Genomic DNA, 23,956 nt, shown 5'->3' with positions numbered 1-23,956 from the left:
CCCTGAAAGCTCTTCAGTGCTGCAGTAAGGCATTAAATACATGCCTTCTATACTCCAGGAATATCCACAGCCTTCACAAGGAACTTCACATAACCCAAATCCTAACCATAAAACACAATTCTACCCCAAACCTTTACATCAATCCTAATCTTAAAGTCACTATCAGATTGTAAAAGATTGTTTTTCAATCCCCTATTGAAATATTGTATCAGTATGGAATAGATGCTCATCATAGTGTGGATGTACTGTAAACTAGACTGTATTTAAATATTAATCTTGCATTGTAACCCTGTACTGCCCTGTAACACCTGGAAGTTGCCTTGGATAAAGGCATCTGTCAAATAAATAAATAAATAATAATGCTTCCAGAGTGTTAATCACCGTGTGAATCAGTAACCTGTGTATAATAAAGCCTCATCATAACCTCCCTTGATTTACACTCTTTACTATTTCACCAGTTATTCTATTAGTCTGATAAGCTGCCTTACCTGCGTTGAGATGAATCCACTTCTTAGTAGTTCTAGTCTAGTCCTTCATTTTATGGCTGCATGTAACAACTGCTAACCATAAATTCAGAGTCACAGGGACTTTTATTATTATTATTATTATTATTATTATTATTATTATTATTATTATTATTATTATTATTATTATTATTAAATATACACCAATAGAAACAGAAAATATTGAAAGTTTTCAGAGCTCTGACGCTCTGGCTCCTTGATACTGAGGTGACAGAAAGCAGCAATATGACAGAGAGACTCACCAACCCACTGAAAAAAACAAACAGGATTCAGACATCCTGGAACTTCAATTCATCATTCATTGGTTTATAGTGACCTCTACTGGGGAAAAAAAGACACATTTCAAATGGATCTGTAAATTGATTTAGTAATAAGTTTTTTTGTGATTCATTTCTGTGCTTTTAAAATGCTGTCAGCACCAGAGTCTGATACCTGACAAAAGTCATTTGTTTTATGACTGTTTGCCATGTAAATATCAATACCCTAAGCCGTTGGTGATCCTTTTATACAGATTTACTATATATTACCATGATATGAGCAACAGAAGCTTCTCCAGCATCAATGACAAGCTGTATTATTAAATATAGACTGCTTGCAGGCTGCAGCCATCTTAATGAAGGTACAGTCATTTCAAGTTTGTATTTATTTTGTTACTATAGACTATTAAAAAACAATTAAAACATTCCAATAAATATGCAAGATGTCATGATGTTACAGTAACAGGCCACCATATATATATATATATATATATATATATATATATATATATATATATATATATATATATATATATATACACAGTATATATATATATATATATATATATATACACAGTATATATATTTTTTTTCATGAATGCTCTTTGGATCTGACCAGTTTTTTAAAAGCAGACTTAAAATCTTCATTAAAGCTTGTGTAGAGCAATGGGTTGACGAGAGAGTTGGCGTAGCCGAGCCAGGTCAGAAAGTCAGAGACCTCAGGAGATGCGGTTAGGAGCTGAAGTCCCACAAGCAGTTCCTTGATGAAGAACGGCAACCAGCAAATGACAAAAGCCCCCAGTATCAGCCCGAGGATCCGGGCTGCCTTGCGCTCTCTGGAGCTTGAAAGCTGCTGCCGCTCACAGGACAGCTCGGTTACGGTCTCAAAGGGGGGGATTTGAATTGTAACGTTAGTTTTATCCAACTCCATCGTTGGATCTGAAGTAGAGAAATCAGACATGCAGAAAGTCTGGGAGAGTTTGCAGTTGGTAAAGGAGCTTTGGCTGTCAGTGTTCCTGTTGCTCAGGTGTCTGCTTGAGCCCCTCTTTTGGTAGAGGTGCTTTGCGGCATGGTAAATCCTGTAGTACAAAATTAAAATTAAGGTCAGCGGAATGTAGAACGCCCCAAACGTGGAATAAACTGTATACACAATGTGGCTGTGCTCAATGATACAGTGGGTGAGGTGGTTGGTACTGTAGCTGTGCCTCCAAAACAAAGGCGGCATTGAAATGAACACAGATATAGCCCAGACTGCAGCTATCATCACTGCCGCTCTCTTCGCTGTGCGCTTCCTAGCATATTCAATTGCATTAGTGATTGCCCAGTACCTGTCTAGTGCGATAACGCACAGGTGTAAAATTGAACAGGTGCAACAGGTCATGTCCACGGTAAGCCACACCTCACAGATTATGTAACCAAGGGACCACTTTTCCATGACAATGTACACGATGCTTAACGGCATTACTAAGGTTGAAACCAGAAAGTCAGTAAGAGCCAAAGAGCAAATCAGGTAGTTGGCGGGCTGATGCAGTTTCTTGGTTGTGCAAATGGCTGCGATGACGGCAAAATTCAACAGCGTTGTGAGGAATGTTAGAATGCCCAGTGTTACGGCAATAAGCATTTTTTCTGTGCCTGTTTTTGTTTGGTGCGCAACAGTGGGTTCAGGAGCAGTGCAGTTTGTGAGATTCATTGTCCCAGTGTTGTTCAACAGAAAGCTGTGCGTTTCCATCAAATCATTTTTGGGCCCAAAATATCGGCTTTTTTCTTTTGAAGAAATATGTAAACATTATGACTGACTTTGATCCACATCTTCTTGATAACTACTGTGCTCAGTTTTCCTGAAAAAAAAATATATAAACAATTTTTACTGTAAAATAAGACAGCGTATTAAACATCTGAATGTTTTTCAACTGCAATGCAAAGCAGACCATTGTGCAGTAAACTGCCTCTTTATTTTGACCTTCATGTAAAGACTAGCTAACCATTAAGAGCAGGTGGTCTCAATGCTCTCGTTATTTCCATGTTCTACACTTTTGCTACCACAGTGTTAATCTGTTTATGGGATACAATTGTTCAGCTGTAACAATATCAACATAGCAATATTCAATTTAAGGACCTGGTCGGTTGACTTAAATCAGGGTTCACTGCCCCCTCCTGAGATTGCTGATGCTATTCACTTATTGATTAAACCATTAAACTGTTGCTTAGCAATAATGTGGCTATATGAGGGCCGTGAATCTGTCTGTCTTTATACTCATATGTTTTTTTAGGCAGATTATGAAAAATAATTCTAGAAACTACTAAATAACAATAGATTATGGTGGTCACCAGCACAGTAAAATGCAGTGTATTTATAACCCTGCTGATGTGAAGTGTGAAGTCACTGGACAGTGTGGTGGCGGTAACTTTGTAACATTATTAAAGGGTTAAATGTTCTTGTATGTCACCATCCAGTAAAGTCTATTCATAAATATATAACTGCCCTCCTTAATCGATGTGTAATATACCAATACTACATTTGTCCATTGATAATCCATTGATTGATAATCGTTTCTGCACTATACTCAGGAGCTTACCAACATGAATCAGTTTAAAAGGTCCCTTTCATTCTGAACCGCAATCAGAGAGCTGGACTGGGAACCAAAACATGTAAGGGGACCCTTTTTGATGGCTTGTGCATACTGTGAAATGCTTTAAAATGAGTCATTAACTAGGTAAAAATTCAAGTTTCAAAGTCAACTTTTTTTTTTTTTAATTCAAAACAATCTATTTAAATAATTTCTTACTTGTTACATTTTTATTTTTATTTTTTCAAGGACTTCATCCTTTAAACAGAGCTTTCGTACCGGGAATGTGCATTCACGTAAAACCTGGAAAAACAACAACAATGTGTAAAGCATTGAAACCCATTACGAAACCTATTTTATGGTAGTTACATAGTAAATACATGTGTACTTATACAGTTACAATGTGCTTACTCTTGTTGCTGATACATGTAACGATACAATACTAATTTTAGGGTTAGGGTTATATAAGTGCATTATAACTATGCATAATAACACTGTAATTATGTGTAAGTACACATGTATTTACTAAGCAACTACTATGTAAATACACAGTAATTGAGACACGTAATGTAACATTTTCACTGTATTGTTTTATGCATTTTTTTTACTGTATATCATGTTGCATTTCTCTGTATTTAAAGTATTATGGATTTTCTTGTTGTTACTGCATCTTGTAAAGCGCTTTGTTGATGGTGATATCTCAGATATCCGCAAACTCTTTAACACTTCTCCCTCTTTAACAACTTTTTAACACCTTCTCCTTTCTGGTCTCTTTCCCTCTGCCTTCAAACAAGCCTCTATCACTCCCCTCCTCAAAAAACCTACCCTCGATCCCACCTCCCTCCACAGCTGCCGTCCTGTCTCCCTCCTACCCTTCCTCTCCAAAACCCTCGAGCGGGCTGTACACCGGCAGCTCTCTGCTTTCCTGTCCAACTACTCTCTGCTCGACCCTCTCCAATCTGGCTTCCGATCTGCTCACTCCACTGAAACTGTCCTCCTGTCTCTCACTAACTCACTAAACTCTGCCCGAGGTGCCTCTCTCTCCTCTGTCCTAATTCTCCTCGACCTCTCTGCTGCCTTTGACACTGTTGATCATTCTATTCTACTGTCCTCTCTCGCTGACCTGGGAATCTCTGGCACTGCTCGGGCCTGGTTCTCCTCCTACCTCTCCAACTGCACTTACCAGGTAATCTGGCATGGAGCAACCTCCACACCTCACCCTCTCTCAACAGGAGTCCCCCAAGGGTCAGTCTTGGGTTCTCTCCTGTTCTCTCTCTACACCCACTCCCTGGTCCTGCTCATCACATCCTATGGTTTCTCATACCATTTCTATGCTGATGATGCTCAGATTTTCCTCTCCTTCCCCACCTCTGACTCCACCATCCCCTCCCGTATCTCTACCTGTCTGTCTGCTATCTCCTCCTGGATGCACACGCATCACCTCAAACTCAACCTCTCTAAATCTGACCTCCTTTTCTTTCCCTCCTCCTCCTCCTCCCCCTCCTCTGATCTCTCTATCTCCATTCCTTTGGAATCTACCACACTCTCTCCCTCCTCCTCAGCTAAGAACCTCAGAGTCACCCTGGACCCCTGCCTCTCTTATTCCCAGCACATCTCCACTCTGGCACACACTTGCCGATTCTTCCTGAGCAACATACGAAGAATCCGACCCTTCCTCACCAACTATGCCACCCAGCTCCTGGTCCAGGCCCTGGTACTCTCCCACCTAGACTACTGCAACTCCCTCCTGGCTGGCCTCCCTGCGTCCGCCACCCGTCCTCTCCAACTCATCCAGGACTCCGCTGCTCGCCTGGTGTTCTCTCTGCCTCGCTTCTCCCACGCAACTCCACTGCTCCGCTCACTCCACTGGCTCCCGATCACCGCTCGCATCCAGTTCAAGACTCTTGTACTCGCCTACAGATCCCTTGAACAGACTGCACCCAGCTACCTGCAGACCCTCATCTCTCCCTACACCCCCACTCGACCTCTCCAATCCTCCTGCACTAGAAGACTGGCTGTACCTCCTCTACGCTCCCCTGTCTCCAGAGCCCGCTCCTTCTCCACCCTCGCCCAGCAGTGGTGGAATGACCTTCCTACAGATGTCAGGACTGCCAGTCCCTGACCACCTTCTGGCGCCTCCTCAAGACTCACCTCTTCAGACAGCACCTGTAGAACTCCTCTTTTCCCTCTGGACACTTTATCACTCTTCCTTAAATGCGCTTTACTTGCTCTTATCTGCTCCCGATTTTACTGCATTTAATCCTGTACTTTAGAGTACTGTAATCTGTCACAAGTGTTATTTAATCTGTAGTATTTTGTATTTAATTATATCCTGATGTAACTATCACTGACACTGTTATCTGCTCCGTAATTGAATCGTATTTTGTCATACTTGTACTTACTAGAACCAAAGTCATTGTATTTTATCTTGCTCTTAATTTTATTAATACTTGTACTATGATTCTTGAAATGTATTTTTGTTTATGACTGTAAGTTGCCCTGCATAAGGACGTCTGCTAAGAAATAAATAATAAAAAAAATAAATAAATAATAATAATAATAATAATAATAATAATAATAATAATAATGGTGGTCCACTATGATAGGCGCTATATAAAATAAAGATTGATTGATTGATTGAAAGTGTTACCATTATATGAGGATTGTCTTTTTGTGAAGTTACAGCGTGCTGAAAGAGCTGGAAATCGTAAATGACATATTTTCTCTGCAGAAAGCATGGCAGGTATAAGCTTTAATTACAGTTCTGTTCTTGCAGATGATTCAATGAGATCAGGACACAAACATGCAACCTCCCAGGGAGCCCTCACTGTGGAAACAGTTGAAATACTGCCTGTTCCTGAATAACTGGAGTTGGTCTGTGCTGCACTAGGTGTAGTGTTGTTTTCAGAGTTGTGTTTGCTTGTGATATTTGTCTGTGCTGCACTAGGTGTAGTGTTCAGTTTTCAGAGTTGTGTTTGCTCGTGATATCTGGTCTGTGCTAGACTAGGTGTAGTGTTGTTTTCAGAGTTGTGTTTGCTCGTGATATCTGGTCTGTGCCAGACTAGAACATAAGAAAGTTTACAAACGAGAGGAGGCCATTCAGCCCATCTTGCTCGTTTAGTTGTTAGTAGCTTATTGATCCCAGAATCTCATCAAGCAGCTTCTTGAAGGATCCCAGGGTGTCAGCTTCAACAACATTACTGGGGAGTTGGTTCCATACCCTCACAATTCTCTGTGTAAAAAAAGTGCCTCCTATTTTCTGTTCTGAATGCCCCTTTATCTAATCTCCATTTGTGACCCCTGGTCCTTGTTTCTTTTTTCAGGTCAAAAAAGTCCCCTGGGTCGACATTGTCTATACCTTTTAGGATTTTGAATGTTTGAATCAGATCACCGCATAGTCATCTTTGTTCAAGACTGAATAGATTCAATTCTTTTAGCCTGTCTGCATACGACATACCTTTTAAACCCGGGATAATTCTGGTTGCTTTTCTTAGCACTCTTTCTAGAGCAGCAATATCCATTTTGTAACGAGGTGACCAGAACTGAACACAATATTCTAGATGAGGTCTTACTAATGCATTGTAAAGTTTTAACATTACTTCCCTTGATTTAAATTCAACACTTCTCACAATATATCCGAGCATCTTGTTGGCCGTTTTTATAGCTTCCCCACATTGTCTAGATGAAGACATTTCTGAGTCAACATAAACTCCTAGGTCTTTTTCATAGTTCCCTTCTTCAATTTCAGTATCTCCCATATGATATTTATAATGCACATTTTTATTGCCCGCATGCAATACTTTACACTTTTCTCTATTAAATGTCATTTGCCATGTGTCTGCCCAATTATGAATGCTGTCTAGATCATTTTGAATGACCTTTGCGGCTGCAACAGTGTTTGCCACTCCTCCTATTTTTGTGTCGTCTGCAAATTTAACGAGTTTGCTTACTATACCAGAATCTAAATCATTAATGTTGATTAGTTATAGCAGAGGACCTAATACTGATCCCTGTGGTACTCTACTGGTTACCTCGCTCCATTTTGAGGTTTCTCCTCTAATCAGTACTTTCTGTTTTCTACATGTTAACCACTCCCTAATCCATGTGCATGCATTTCCTTGAATCCCTACTGCGTTCAGTTTGAGAATTAATCTTGTATGCTGGACTTTGTCAAAAGCTTTCTGGGAATCTAAATAAACCATGTTGTATGCTTTGCAATTATCCATTGTCGATGTTGCATCCTTAAAAAAATCAAGCAGGTTAGTTAGAGACGATCTCCCTTTCCTAAAACCATGCTGACTGTCTCCCAGTATATTGTTACCATATAGGTAATTTTCCATTTTAGATCTTATTATAGTTTCCATAAGTTTACATAAAATAGAAGTCAGGCTTATTGGTCTGTAGTTACCTGGTTCGGTTTTGTCTCCTTTTTTGTGGATCGGTATTACGTTTGCAATTTTCCAGTCTGTCGGTACAACCCCTGTGTCAAGAGACTGTTGCATGATCTTGGTTAGTGGTTTGTAAATAACTTCTTTCATTTCTTTGAGTACTATTGGGAGGATCTCATCTGGCCCAGGGGATTTGTTTATTTTAAGAGCTCCTAGTCCCTTTAACGCTTCTGCCTCTGTTATGATAAAGTTATTTAAAACTGGATAGGAACAGGTCGACATGTGGGGCATGTTGTCAGTGACCTCCTTTGTAAAAACCTGTGAAAAGTAATTATTTAATATATTTGCTATTTTTTTTTCTTTGTCTATTTGTGCCATTTGTGTCTCTTAGACATGTAACCTCATCTTTGAATGTTCTCTTGCTGTTATAATTTTCTCTTGCTGTTATAATAAGGTGTAGTGTAGTTTACAGAGTTGTGTTTGCTTGTGATATTTGTCTGTGCTTGACTAGGTATAGTGTTCAGTTTTTAGAGTTGTGTTTGCTCATGATATCTGGTCTGTGCTACACTAGGTGTAGTGTTGTTTTCAGAGTTGTGTTTGCTCATGATATCTGGTCTGTGCTACACTAGGTGTAGTGTTGTTTTCAGAGTTGTGTTTGCTCGTGATATCTGGTCTGTGCTACACTAGGTGTAGTGTTGTTTCCAGAGTTGTGTTTGCTCATGATATCTGGTCTGTGCTACACTAGGTGTAGTGTTGTTTTCAGAGTTGTGTTTGCTCGTGATATCTGGTCTGTGCTACACTAGGTGTAGTGTTGTTTCCAGAGTTGTGTTTGCTCATGATATCTGGTCTGTGCTACACTAGGTGTAGTGTTGTTTTCAGAGTTGTGTTTGCTTGTGATATTTGTCTGTGCTTGACTAGGTGTAGTGTTCAGTTTTTAGAGTTGTGTTTGCTCATGATATCTGGTCTGTGCTACACTAGGTGTAGTGTTGTTTTCAGAGTTGTGTTTGCTTGTGATATTTGTCTGTGCTTGACTAGGTATAGTGTTCAGTTTTCAGAGTTGTGTTTGCTCATGATATCTGGTCTGTGCTAGACTAGGTGTAGTGTTGTTTCCAGAGTTGTGTTTGCTTGTGATATTTGTCTGTGCTTGACTAGGTATAGTGTTCAGTTTTTAGAGTTGTGTTTGCTCATGATATCTGGTCTGTGCTTGACTAGGTGTAGTGTAGTTTACAGAGTTGTGTTTGCTTGTGATATTTGTCTGTGCTTGACTAGGTATAGTGTTCAGTTTTCAGAGTTGTGTTTGCTCATGATATCTGGTCTGTGCTAGACTAGGTGTAGTGTAGTTTACAGAGTTGTGTTTGCTTGTGATATTTGTCTGTGCTTGACTAGGTATAGTGTTCAGTTTTCAGAGTTGTGTTTGCTCATGATATCTGGTCTGTGCTAGACTAGGTGTAGTGTAGTTTACAGAGTTGTGTTTGCTTGTGATATTTGTCTGTGCTTGACTAGGTATAGTGTTCAGTTTTCAGAGTTGTGTTTGCTCATGATATCTGGTCTGTGCTAGACTAGGTGTAGTGTTGTTTCCAGAGTTGTGTTTGCTTGTGATATTTGTCTGTGCTTGACTAGGTATAGTGTTCAGTTTTTAGAGTTGTGTTTGCTCATGATATCTGGTCTGTGCTTGACTAGGTGTAGTGTTCAGTTTTTAGAGTTGTGTTTGCTCATGATATCTGGTCTGTGCTAGACTAGGTGTAGTGTTGTTTCCAGAGTTGTGTTTGCTTGTGATATTTGTCTGTGCTTGACTAGGTGTAGTGTTCAGTTTTTAGAGTTGTGTTTGCTCGTGATATCTGGTCTGTGCTAGACTAGGTGTAGTGTTGTTTTCAGAGTTGTGTTTGCTCGTGATATCTGGTCTGTGCTAGACTAGGTGTAGTGTTGTTTCCAGAGTTGTGTTTGCTTGTGATATTTGTCTGTGCTTGGCTAGGTGTAGTGTTCAGTTTTTAGAGTTGTGTTTGCTCGTGATATCTGGTCTGTGCTAGACTAGGTGTAGTGTTGTTTTCAGAGTTGTGTTTGCTCGTGATATCTGGTCTGTGCTAGACTAGGTGTAGTGTTGTTTCCAGAGTTGTGTTTGCTTGTGATATTTGTCTGTGCTTGGCTAGGTGTAGTGTTCAGTTTTTAGAGTTGTGTTTGCTCGTGATATCTGGTCTGTGCTACACTAGGTGTAGTGTTGTTTTCAGAGTTGTGTTTGCTCATGATATCTGGTCTGTGCTACACTAGGTGTAGTGTTGTTTTCAGAGTTGTGTTTGCTCATGATATCTGGTCTGTGCTAGACTAGGTGTAGTGTTGTTTCCAGAGTTGTGTTTGCTTGTGATATTTGTCTGTGCTTGACTAGGTGTAGTGTTCAGTTTTTAGAGTTGTGTTTGCTCGTGATATCTGGTCTGTGCTAGACTAGGTGTAGTGTTGTTTTCAGAGTTGTGTTTGCTCGTGATATCTGGTCTGTGCTTGACTAGGTGTAGTGTAGTTTACAGGGTTGTGTTTGCTCATGATATTTAGCTTGATGGATATTTGCACAGAAGTAAGCTTTTATGTTACTTCAGCTTGGCCTTTATGAATGGAAAATGTGTAATTGACACCTGGACCGAATCCAGTTGACACTACCTTCTGTGTATCATTAAGTATTAATCTTTATGAATGGAAAATGTGTAATTGACACCTGGACCGAATCCAGTTGACACTACCTTCTGTGTATCATTAAGTATTAATCTTTATGAATGGAAAATGTGTAATTGACCCCTGGACCGAATCCAGTTGACACTACCTTCTGTGTATCATTACGTATTAATCTTTATGAATGGAAAATGTGTAATTGACCCCTGGACCGAATCCAGTTGACACTACCTTCTGTGTATGATTACGTATTAATCTTTATGAATGGAAAATGTGTAATTGACACCTGGACCGAATCCAGTTGACACTACCTTCTGTGTATCATTAAGTATTAATCTTTATGAATGGAAAATGTGTAATTGACCCCTGGACCGAATCCAGTTGACACTACCTTCTGTGTATCATTAAGTATTAATCTTTATGAATGGAAAATGTGTAATTGACCCCTGGACCGAATCCAGTTGACACTACCTTCTGTGTATCATTACGTATTAATCTTTATGAATGGAAAATGTGTAATTGACACCTGGACCGAATCCAGTTGACACTACCTTCTGTGTATGATTACGTATTAATCTTTATGAATGGAAAATGTGTAATTGACACCTGGACCGAATCCAGTTGACACTACCTTCTGTGTATCATTAAGTATTAATCTTTATGAATGGAAAATGTGTAATTGACACCTGGACCGAATCCAGTTGACACTACCTTCTGTGTATCATTAAGTATTAATCTTTATGAATGGAAAATGTGTAATTGACCCCTGGACCGAATCCAGTTGACACTACCTTCTGTGTATCATTAAGTATTAATCTTTATGAATGGAAAATGTGTAATTGACCCCTGGACCGAATCCAGTTGACACTACCTTCAGTGTATCATTAAGTATTAATCTTTATGAATGGAAAATGTGTAATTGACCCCTGGACCGAATCCAGTTGACACTACCTTCTGTGTATCATTAAGTATTAATCTTTATGAATGGAAAATGTGTAATTGACCCCTGGACCGAATCCAGTTGACACTACCTTCTGTGTATCATTAAGTATTAATCTTTATGAATGGAAAATGTGTAATTGACCCCTGGACCGAATCCAGTTGACACTACCTTCTGTGTATCATTAAGTATTAATCTTTATGAATGGAAAATGTGTAATTGACCCCTGGACCGAATCCAGTTGACACTACCTTCTATGTATCATTAAGTATTAATCTTTATGAATGGAAAATGTGTAATTGACCCCTGGACCAAATCCAGTTGACACTACCTTCTGTGTATCATTACGTATTAATCTTGCCACATTAATTCAAATGAAATGTTTGGCTATGATTCAAATTGAATATTAGTATAGCCCCTTATCAACTAAAGTATGGTTTATGTTCAATTCTACACTATACCAAAAGTGTGCATTAACCATTTGTTGGTCAGCTGTCTCTCATAATTTACCCAGGTTTTTTTTTTTTTTATTGCTGCAACCTCCATGCAGTGAAGGGGTTGATGAGACGTGGTTTCTTTAACAAGGACAGAAACATTTCATTAACACCACGAATGAATTCATTGAAATTGATATAACACTGTTGTTGGGTAAAAATCAAGCATAACATACTATCATATACAGATAGAAAAGTCAGAAACAACATCCGCAACTCTAAATCTTAGAATGATCTGAAGTACGCGGTCTTACTTGCCAATAAACACTAAAAAAGGATGTGTATTTTTTTAAGAGAAGCAGGCACCTTTCTTAAGCCATTTGTCTTTCGTTCCCTTGGTGACCAGTTAAGAAGCCAAACTATTTTAACATTGCTTAATATTTAAATAGAATGTTGGATTTAAATAGAACATTAGTCTCAAGCTAGTTCATTTATCAAGGCTGGACTAATTTAGAAAGTCAGTCAAAATTGAATTAATGACCTTGAAATTTCCTGCTTAAATTACAGTAATTACTGCCATCTGGACGATTCTTAAATGCTCATAAATTATGTTTCAATAGAGACGATCCGCCTCAATCACAGAGTATATTATCAAAGTGTACCTCTCACAGTAACACAGCGGTCACGTTTTCTAGAGTGCTATTGTTGCTTTTGACCATCAGGGGGCAGCGCTGTATGCTGATGCAGACTCTGCCGTTGACCCCTTGTCATTTCTCAATGTTTTCTCAAGCACTCTGAAGGCTGCAGCATGAACACTGGGAAACAGCAGTGTTCTTCTGAAGAGAATCATCCTCTCCAGTTTGCTGTAGGGAGCGGAGCACAGTATGAGCACTGAATCAATCAGCTCCAGAGGCTGGAAGTTGGAAATACTGCAAAATACCTGCCATATACTTCAGCCAAGTGAGCTCATCCCTGTTGGTGAACAGCACCTGAAACTGTGTGTATGTGCAGGTTTTACACCATTACACCTAGCATTACTTTTATACCTTTTGTAAATGAATGAAATGACAATGGGCTATAGATATTGCTAAATGGTTTGATGCAGATGTACTGATAGCAAAATGTTTATGCTAAAAACACCCTAACTTACTGTGTAAAAACTGAGCCTGTCCCTCACATAACTGTATAACTTGCTATGGAAATCCCTGACATTTATCATGTAATATATAAAAGTTGCATCTCCCTGTTGCATATCAGTTTCAGTCATGATCTGACTAAACTCCCATATAACTGGTGTTTCTGGACCTGTGACATTCATAAAACTGCTTATGGGGCAAAATGTGCTGTTTTAAAAAAGAACAGAATAAATACACTATACAATATTCATTATTTTTCATGAGGCAACACTCAAACTGACCAACTGTACTGCTAATAGAATAAGCCACGTCATAAATCTATAAATTGGTTGCCATGCTGATGCACCAGGGAGACCGCAAATAGGCAGATCCCTGGAACCAGCATTACACTTCAGCCATCAACAGCGGGCCAATAGGAAATCCACGTTACCAAGTGCTGAAGGCTCATATATTACAGTGAAGCTACGTCTTGGTTGGCCCCCACCACTACCATCTCATTTTATCTTGATGAAAGCCTAGTCCAACATTAGCATGAAGTAAATGACAGCTTCTCTCATATAATACAAATCTAAATAAGGATACGTATATAGCACAGTAGTTCCCGGTAGCAGCAGCAGTACCGGGAGCAGCAGTCCGCCTCCTGGGGTGTTCTATGTATTCCGACAATCTGCCAACCAGTATTGTGGAAGCACACGTTACTGGAGATAAGTGTGAGATCAATCATATAATAATACATATTGCAATGCCTTAAGATACTGTAATAACATTTGTTTAGTTTCATGTGAGCACACATCATTTTGTACACTAAATATAGATGTCTAGCTTGACAAACATTAGAATATGTTTGCGAAGCATCCAATCCCTCGACTTATCTACTGCAATCAAAAGCCAGAAGGAGCTGCCTTATTGTTCCTGACAATGTAATGAACTGCAATTTTCAAGCACTATTTTCTCTCCTCTCATGTGTGCTGAGCAAGTCTTCCACCCCATCTGTGGTTTCGCTGCTTCAGAAACCTCACTGATGCATCTCAAAATATTTACCTCTGGATCAATGAATGAGGGATATTCTTGTGCCAGGAAGAAGGTGCTATCTGGGACACATGGAAACTGTTTGACTCACATTTCAGTCAATATTAGCCTATTGATAGAGAGGTGTCACCATGTGGAAAAAGAAAAGACAATATCTAGGAAAAACAACGTACAAATTGGTCATGCTATTTTGGTATATAGTCTTTCATTCAATATTTTGATCACACCCCCCCCCCACCCCCCCCCCCCCCACCCCCTCCCAGCTTAGCAGGTCTTGCGTTGTGTACCCTCTGCTTGTATCACTCAGTCATGTACTGTAATATAACACTTAAGTTAAACCTTAAATGACAAGCATTAAGAAGTATTACACTATGCAGTAACTGCTGTAGAGAGGGAGTTTTGTTTCAAGATATCCTAAAAAAAGGGGATGATGTTATAGAAAATGGTATAAAAAAACAACTGCGCTATGAAAAAATGATACAAATAGGTCTAAGTCTAACAATGCACAATAGGGGCTAAAAAAACCCTCAAATGTATTATGTAACAGACACTACTACTACTAATGATGGACTTGGCCATTTTAATCTCCATAGTATTCTCAGCAATCATCCCCATACTTTCCAGACCCTGGGCACTCACCTACAACAGGACCTGGCCATGCTACAATAATAGCCTTGGATTAGAACATATATCCCTGTTTCTTTTTTTAATTTATTTTTTACTTATTACTTATCCTACAATAATATAGTCTGTGTGTTTATCTGTTGTGTTTCTGTGTAGATTAATTACCATGATCTATTCCAGAAAAATATTTTTTCAGGCAGAAACAGTATAAAAGTAGACTTTTTTTATTTTATTTTATCCCTGGCATTGTGTTTTCTGCACAAGAAACAAAGTGGCAAAAGACACATGGCAACGTGGTAAATCGGTGCAAGGCAAAACACATTATGATCATTTTTTCAAATATTTATCAATTATGTAATTTATGGCAAACACTGGCATGGATTTTTGCCTTCAAATTCATGTGCAGCAATGTTCATTTCGAATATTTCAGATAGTTTCTCTGCCACACTAAAGAAAATAATTATTACTTCATAATAATGATTTACTCCATATGGCTGTTTTCACGTTGCACTGCTAAGGTCTTCTCTCGTTGATCAACGAATGAGCACTGACACAAAGCGAAATGGGCGGAGATTTGTGACTCATGCCAAAATGAAATCTGATCAGAATAAAAGCTCAGCCAATCAACATGCAGTGATTATACTGCCATTAAAGGTGGCCAATAGCAGCTAACGAAACAGAAGCAGTATGAGGAAACAGAATACAAGCAGCATGAACTGTGCTGAATGAAAGCGCATTTGAGAAACGTTGCGTTAGTGGACTGTGTGAGTGGACGGAATGCATGACCGGTGGAAGAAAAGCAGATTGAATAAATCCTGGTAGCCAGTACCGGCATCAAAATAAGTCCTGGTACTGAGAACCAGTGAGTACCGGCAGAATTTCACCCCTGGTTCCACCTTATAATGAGAAGACGAGTGTTAGTGTAATGACATTATGGGGCAATTGGGAGCCATGACTGTACCGCACTGTATATATATATATATATATATATATATATATATATATATATATATATATATATATATATATATATATATATATACACAGTGTATCGTAATGAATAAATATAGAATGTTTAATCAAATCTGCACATATGAGATGTACAAAACAAAGTGAAGTGCAGGGTTGGTAAAATTTATGGGATGACTTTGTGAGCTGTATATAATCTGTTTAACAAAATGAAAGTAGTGGCTGGGGATCAAAGCCTGGTCCCCATGAGACCACAATGCTGTCTGCTGTGCTAAAAGAGGCAGGTCCACTAGTGAAGCAGATGCATTTATATTATTCAACTAGGCAGCTAGCCAGTGAGATGGGTGTATTCAAGCAAAAAAAAAAAACCATTAACCTCCGAATTTCTATTTTCATCAATTACCTTATTCTTTCCTCCACCCCTTTCCGTTCATGTCGACTGCTCACCCTGGCTGCAGTGCCACATGCTGCCTTTGAAAACACATTGTGCATTATTACAGTGTGTCGACAGATTAGTCCACATTACACAGGCTTATATGCTGTCACACCTGTTTATAATATTGCGTTCACAATAGGGTATGATGGCCAGTGCCTTGTGTGGCAGCCTAATATAAAAAGCTGAAGCAGAAGAGAAAGATGGGCCCCTCCAAACTTTAATGTATAACCATAAAACACACCAAGTTAAGTGTTCAAGTGTTTAATATTAAATTCTCAGAATGTTAGCATGTATGAAACATTATACGACTACATGTAATAAGAACGTTTTTCTACTCACCTACTTGAGTTTCATTTTGCGTGCAGCTTTACTTACAACGCTACACTATTTTTAAGCACAAGCTAACAAGTTTAATCGCCAGTCCCTCCAGGATTCTGCGTGTCTGCGATCACACAAATCGATATAGAATTCACACAAGGGTGAAGAATTCAGCACATATTCAGCACAGAAATTCGTAGAAATGTTGTCACATAGAAACCCTTTTTCTTTTTTCTAAACTGCAGGATGAATTGAGTAATAAATAGCAATTGAATGGGTCAGTTTTGTATATTAAATCAATTAATTGAAGGATTATGTTACCTGGCAGGGCTTTACTTTCATTTTCAACAGACTCTGCTTCGGTGCAGATTCATTTCCAACCCTGACTGGTTTTTTTAACCTTGAGCTTAGTCAATTTCAGCAGCACCCCACTGGATTGGAATGGAAGCAAAGACATGTTTGAAACTGGTCCCACTAAGCATGTTATTCCACTTAAGTGGAAAAACAAAAATGTATCCCACGCTAGATATACCCACGCTTGTGGTATAAAACTTTTTAGTGTAATATAAGCATATTTGAACAACTGCTCATATAAACTGTCCTCCCCACACCCTATCCCACCCCTTCCAGAGTGAATTGATGAATTGGTATCCCCCTACCTTGAGAACATTTTGGACAATGATTAATTTGACCTAAATTATTAAAATTACATTTTGAATCAACAACAAAAAAAGAAAACAACAACATTGGTTAATTTAAAATGCTATAATGTGTAACTTGAATTAAGAGCCCTACGTACCTCAATGATCTTACATACACATTTTATTTTGCGGGTTGTACAACGACTGTCGCTGGTCTGCAGGTTTTAATGTCCAATTGCAGGTCACTTGGGGGTCGGGTCTGGTTCTAGAAATTCCAAGCTATGCTGATGTGGTGACATATATGCACAGGTTGGAACATTCGTCAGCCAATGAGATTGCTCCCTCTGTTCTAGCCATTTGACAAACAGTACTTCAGTATTCCTGCTTCTGTCTCCTGCAGACAGTAATCAGTTTCAAGCTGAATACAAATAAAAGCCTTTGTACAAGGTACACTTGTTCCTCACAGTCTCATGAATTGTGTTTTGTATTTGCTCTTCTTAGGACTGAAGTCATTGTATTTTGTATCTTGCTCTTAATTGTACTGTAATTCTTGACATGTAGTTTTTGTATACAACTGTAAGTCGCCCTGGATAAGGGCATCTGCTAATTAATAATAATAATAATAATAATAATAATAATAATAACAATAATGTTATTATCACATGAATGCCAGTAGTCCAGCAAGGAGGATTTGTTGTGAAACAGATTCATTTCTTTGATCTCACTCGTGTCTGTGGCCCTTCATTAGCATGTGAACGGAAGGCTTGTTTGTTCATGAATATAATCTGTTTACATATAGTCCCTGGTGTATAAAAAGAAGCGTGAACATGTAACATTCTAGGTTAATCTACACAATACAACTCACACCAGTGAGCCAGTAACAGTATACTCTATCTGCTGCTCCTGAGTACTGAAAGAATATTTACACGAGGTCAGCATTAGTAAAACACAGCCCGAAGGCCAATACATAATCATTGCAGAGGTTACCAGGCTCCGCAACACCATTATTTCACACTTTGAACACTCTGAAATAAAAAGGGAAAAGTTGTGACAATTACGAGGTAGCTTTTCCAGCACAGATAGTGAATATTCTTGGTATTCACTTATAATGTGTCAGAACTGGAACTTTAATAACTAAACCAAGACGTTGATTTTAAATTAAACTGTGGCACATCTAACACAACTTATTCAACTGGGATACAAGTTAATCCAGGGCTGTAGGAATAACTACATGTATAATATAATTACATGTTTGGCAGCATATCTACTTGGTTAAAGGTATGTATTCTTGTTGGGCTGTTGCTGTATATACAGACGTGCTCAAATTTGTTGGTACCCTTACAGCTCATTGAAATAATGCTTCATTCCTCCTGAAAAGTGATGAAATTAAAAGCTATTTTATCATGTACACTTGCATGCCTTTGGTATGTCATAGAATAAAGCAAAGAAGCTGTGAAAAGAGATGAATTATTGCTTATTCTACAAAGATATTCTAAAATGGCCAGGACACATTTGTTGGCACCCCTTAGAAAAGATAATAAATAATTGGATTATAGTGATATTTCAAACTAATTAGTTTCTTTAATTAGTATCACACATGTCTCCAATCTTGTAATCAGTCATTCAGCCTATTTAAATGGAGAAAAGTAGTCACTGTGCTGTTTGGTATCATTGTGTGCACCACACTGAACATGGACCAGAGAAAGCAAAGGAGAGAGTTGTCTGAGGAGATCAGAAAGAAAATAATAGACAAGCATGGTAAAGGTAAAGGCTACAAGACCATCTCCAAGCAGCTTGATGTTCCTGTGACAACAGTTGCAAATATTATAAAGAAGTTCAAGGTCCATGGAACTGTAGCCAACCTCCCTGGGCGCGGCCGCAAGAGGAAAATCGACCCCAGATTGAACAGAAGGATAGTGCGAATGGTAGAAAAAGAACCAAGGATAACTGCCAAAGAGATACAAGCTGAACTCCAAGGTGAAGGTACGTCAGTTTCTGATCGCACCATCCGTCGCTTTTTGAGCAAAAGTGGGCTCCATGGAAGAAGACCCAGGAGGACTCCACTTTTGACAGAAAAACATAAAAAAGCCAGACTGGAATTTGCTAAAATGCATATTGACAAGCCACAATCCTTCTGGGAGAATGTTCTTTGGACAGATGAGTCAAAACTGGAGCTTTTTGGCAAGTCACATCAGCTCTATGTTCACAGACGAAAAAATGAAGCTTTCAAAGAAAAGAACACCATACCTACAGTGAAACATGGAGGAGGCTCGGTTATGTTTTGGGGCTGCTTTGCTGCTCCTGGCACAGGGTGCCTTGAATCTGTGCAGGGCACAATGAAATCGCAAGACTATCAAGGCATTCTGGAGCGAAACGTACTGCCCAGTGTCAGAAAGCTCTGTCTCAGTCGCAGGTCATGGGTCCTCCAACAGGATAATGACCCAAAAAACACAGCTAAAAGCACCCAAGAATGGATAAGAACAAAACATTGGACTATTCTGAAGTGGCCTTCTATGAGTCCTGATCTGAATCCTATCGAACATCTATGGAAAGAGCTGAAACTTGCAGTCTGGAGAAGGCACCCATCAAACCTGAGACAGCTGGAGCAGTTTGCTCAGGAAGAGTGGGCCAAACTACCTGTTAACAGGTGCAGAAGTCTCATTGAGAGCTACAGAAAACGTTTGATTGCAGTGATTGCCTCTAAAGGTTGTGCAACAAAATATTAGGTTAGGGGTCCCATCATTTTTGTCCATGCCATTTTCATTTGTTTTATTATTTACAATATTATGTTGAATAAAAAATCAAAAGCAAAATATGGAATAAACAATGGTGGATGCAAATTACTTTTGTCAGTTTCAAGTTATTTCAGAGAAAATTGTGCATTTTTCGTTTTTTGTGGAGGGGTACCAACAAATTTGAGCACGTCTGTAAATGAATGGTTATCCAAGCTCTGGCTGAAACAACCTTGAGTACTCTATAAAACTGTCTGACTCCATGTCAGTATACCATACATTGTCACTCATCATCTTAATAATCATTGACTTTGTAAGATATGAATAATGTGTGAGCATCATGCAAGAGGTTTTACCACAAGGAAAAACATTACATTCTATATGTACGGAACATGACAAATACTGTACAGTTTTCTACATGTTCAAGTCAACAGCTGCACCCCTCATTTGTCTTTATAATATTTGGTTCTACAGCCAACAACTAACATCCAATAAGCCTACTTTAAAACTATGCTGAATTGGGACTGAAGATTATGCCTCACTGAAACTGTATCTATGCAGCTGAAATCCCCACAATAATGCAAACAGCTCACAATATGGTCATCGTAAGCAATGGATATTTTATTAATTTCCACAATGGCTTTAATAGCATGGGGAAATGCATTGTGTCTGTTTCCTCACTGGCATATTACCATTACCACAGTCAGTACCCCCCCTTTTAGAACATCTCCATAGCCATGAGTACAAGGCGTTCTGTGGGCAGCAGTGATTGTGTTTAACTTTCTTTGACAAAGGTAGTGATAACAGTAATTCATTTAAGTGAATTGCAGTAATTACACCAATTAGTATGCAGATTAACCACCCATGAATGGTCTGATTTAAATAAAAAGACATCAGACATGACGAATGCTGAACTACAGGTGTTAAACACTGCCTGTCTGTCAGCACTGAAAGCCACTGATCCTGTCTGACTGCGCTGTGCAGTTCACACGCAACAAGAGCTGTCCGTCACCAGATGAAAGGCACATACAGGTTTCCCTTTGTGATGCCTTTGCATATAGGTCACACGGAGTCCTGTGTTCTCAATGAGGTAACAAATCCTATGCAATATTAATCTCACTAGTAAACTGAGTTCTGTGTACACAATGGGGTAACACATTCTATGCAATATTAATCACACTAGTAAATTGAGTTCTGTGTACTCAATGGGGTAACAAATCCTATGCAATATAAATCTCACTAGTAAACTGAGTTCTGTGTACTCAATGGGGTAACACATCTCTGTGTAATATTAATCTCACTAGTAAACTGAGTTCTGTGTACACAATGGGGTAACACATTCTATGCAATATTAATCACACTAGTAAATTGAGTTCTGTGTACACAATGGGGTAACACATTCTATGCAATATTAATCTCACTAGTAAACTGAGTTCTGTGTACACAATGGGGTAACACATTCTATGCAATATTAATCTCACTAGTAAACTGAGTTCTGTGTACACAATGGGGTAACACATCTCTGTGCAATATTAATCTCACTAGTAAACTGAGTTCTGTGTACACAATGGGGTAACAAATCCTATGCAATATTAATCTCACTAGTAAGTGAAATCAGGGTGGAGTATTACGATCAAGCAGCGTCTCCTTTGTGGAAATTAAAGAGATTTCAAAGAAGAGCAGGGGTTAATCTCGTTGTCATGGAGAAACCCAATCTATAATTCACTGCTGCTGATGTTCTCAGTCGTTTTTGCTGGCTGAATGACACATTTGAAATGTTTGCCTTTTATAAAAGCAACCATGGACAATAAATAGCCCTTTTTTTAAAATTATTCACAATATTGTTCTATTTGTGCATATTAATAGAAACCTCCAGCTGTTCTCTACCAATTATATTCTCTTCAGATTCTAACTAGATGAGCAATGCTGAACCCCCAATCTCTAGTGTTGAGAGCTGAGACTTCAGGTAGGCTTGTTTCTCAATGTCCAGGGTTAACTGCACATTAACTAGAAACTACTTGCACACCTTCAAAAATACAACAGCGGTTAGTAACAGATTAGTTTTAAAACTTCCCAAAGATGTAATACTTGTATAAGGTACAATAGCAGCACTATCCAAGATCAAAGTCATGGGATCACCACAACCCAATGAGACCATCAGTAACATACTTCAAACATGTTGGTTGTAAGGTACTGGCAGAATGTCTGATTAACACAATGCTGCAATTCTCCAGTTATGACCCTCCCTGACTGTGTCTGCAAATAGGAGACTATAAACTTACTCCACTCAGCTCTAAAAAATACAAAATAAATACAATTCAAACTTTTGTTTGTAATTGTTTTACTACTGTTAATCTGAGCGCAATATTTATGGACAAATTTACATGAAATGTAATTAGTTTTGTCTCAAAACAAGAGGACACCTGTGCAAACACGTTTAATATATATATATATATATATATATATATATATATATATATATATATATATATATATTCATAACACAGTGTGTGGTATTCAATTAATGATATTCTGTTGTAATGTTAATTATATGCAAACTGATTATTTTTCTACATACATTTCTATTCATAAATATATTTATTTTAAACTACTATCGGAAAATCTATTTAAAATGTTGAAGCTGCCACCATGAAACAGCGCTTGAGTATAAAAAGCTACGGTTTGGCTCTGATATTAATCGCGCACTGTTGCAAACGCGATCTTGATCCAACACCGGTTATTACTGTAAGCTATCATGCATTTACTAATTGAAAAACTTCCAAATGTCATATATCATTAAAACGCATCTTGCAAAACTAATTATTTCCAGGGTTTACTGCATTCAGATAAAAATATTTTAAATAAATGCATGTTTAACTGTTAACATTACATAATAATGCAAACAAAGCAACAATGTCATGTAAATTTACGCTTTGGTAATTTGTTGTTGTTAACTTTAAGTACTAATGACTCGTTTTTTATAGATACTATAAAATAAATGTAGAGAACATGCTTACCTTCATTTCAAATACTTCAATTTCTTTGCGAAAAACTTTAATTCCGAAACAGGTACGTTTGGTTCTCACATTAACATAAAACAAAAAACCTAAACATATAAACGGAAAACGTATTATATAGTGATGGATTTGACTAGCATCCCTTTTTTCAGGAGTGTTGGGCGTGCGGCTTCTTTTAACCGAATCCAGTGTTCCAAACCCTCCGTTCACTGGGGGCTCTATTTAGAAATGATGGAGTTCTTTCGATAAGTGGCTAGCAGTAACAAAGCGCACAATTGCATTAGCGCAACACTTGCGAGAATATTTCCGTTTGTGAACCACTGAACAGTGAGAAGGCAGACGTACTGTAGGGAAATGAGAGGAATCATAGAAACAGAATCATTTGCTGCAGCTGCTGCAGAACATCCAGGATTGATTATTGTCACCGACAGTCTTCAGCTTATACACGACAGGAACACAAGAGGGCACATTTTTGCAATAATTAACAATGTTTCTCCTCTGTCTTCATCTGAAAACACAATTCAGCATTTGACTGGGAGTTGCCTGTATTCTTTTCCATTTCACTGGGAGTTGCCTGTGTTCTTTTCTATTTGACTGGGAGTTGCCTGTGTTCTTTTCGCAGGTTTTCTTTCTTTATATGACCCCATAGTTGTAGAGCACCAGATCGGGGGACAAAAAATTGGAAACACTTGAAACAACACTGTCAATATCGCTGTGGCACAGATTCGACGACACGTGGTTGCAAGGTGTTTCATTGTTAAGGGATACCTCCATTTTACTGCCACCAACACCAGAAAATCCCAAACAAAGTAATTACTTTGGAGCCTGTGCTTAACAAACAGTCCGGTCAGGGTCAACTATTTTACGCAGGCGTGTGTGCTACAAACTGTAGGTTCTGTATTTTAAAATAATACAAAACATCACTGCACACTGTAAGACAGGTATGTCTTACCCCCAGACTCAGTGTCTGCCTACAGTGGGATGACTATACAATTTACTACCAGCATACCTTCATCTTTTTCACCCCAGATTTCACTGTACGGTCAATGGTTCACCCTCAGGGAGTTTAGGAAGCTTTCTCTAAAGGAAGCCCTTGTGGTCTTGACTGTGGGTTTACCCTGTTTAAAGCTTCAGTATCCCAAAGCCACTGAGCGCGTTGATTCTCCCCTCGCTGACTGATTTTGACACCACCTTCTTAAATAAATATCAGTCTTGTTGTCACATTAGCCCATCAGTGTTTATAGCTTTGGGTGTGTCTCAGCTGCATTTCCTCTTTATTATCGAGTCTG

General features: G+C 38.6%; 1 protein-coding gene across 1 annotated transcript; it reads right to left on the bottom strand.

The window, feature by feature from the left end:
* Positions 1-1,373: 1,373 nt before the first annotated feature.
* On the bottom strand, positions 1,374-23,002 carry LOC117403420 (5-hydroxytryptamine receptor 1E). The gene is made up of 2 exons (XM_034005548.2): positions 22,668-23,002; positions 1,374-2,619 (listed from the first exon to the last, which is right to left on the bottom strand). Exon 2 carries the CDS (start codon positions 2,508-2,510, stop codon positions 1,374-1,376), a length of 1,137 nt encoding a protein of 378 aa, XP_033861439.2. The 5' UTR covers positions 2,511-2,619; positions 22,668-23,002.
* Between the last annotated feature and the right edge of the window lie 954 nt (positions 23,003-23,956).

The sequence above is a fragment of the Acipenser ruthenus genome, chromosome 5 (genome assembly GCF_902713425.1).
Source record: "Acipenser ruthenus chromosome 5, fAciRut3.2 maternal haplotype, whole genome shotgun sequence".
NCBI classification, from domain to species: domain Eukaryota; kingdom Metazoa; phylum Chordata; class Actinopteri; order Acipenseriformes; family Acipenseridae; genus Acipenser; species Acipenser ruthenus.
This window is presented reverse-complemented; position numbering and strand designations above follow the sequence as displayed.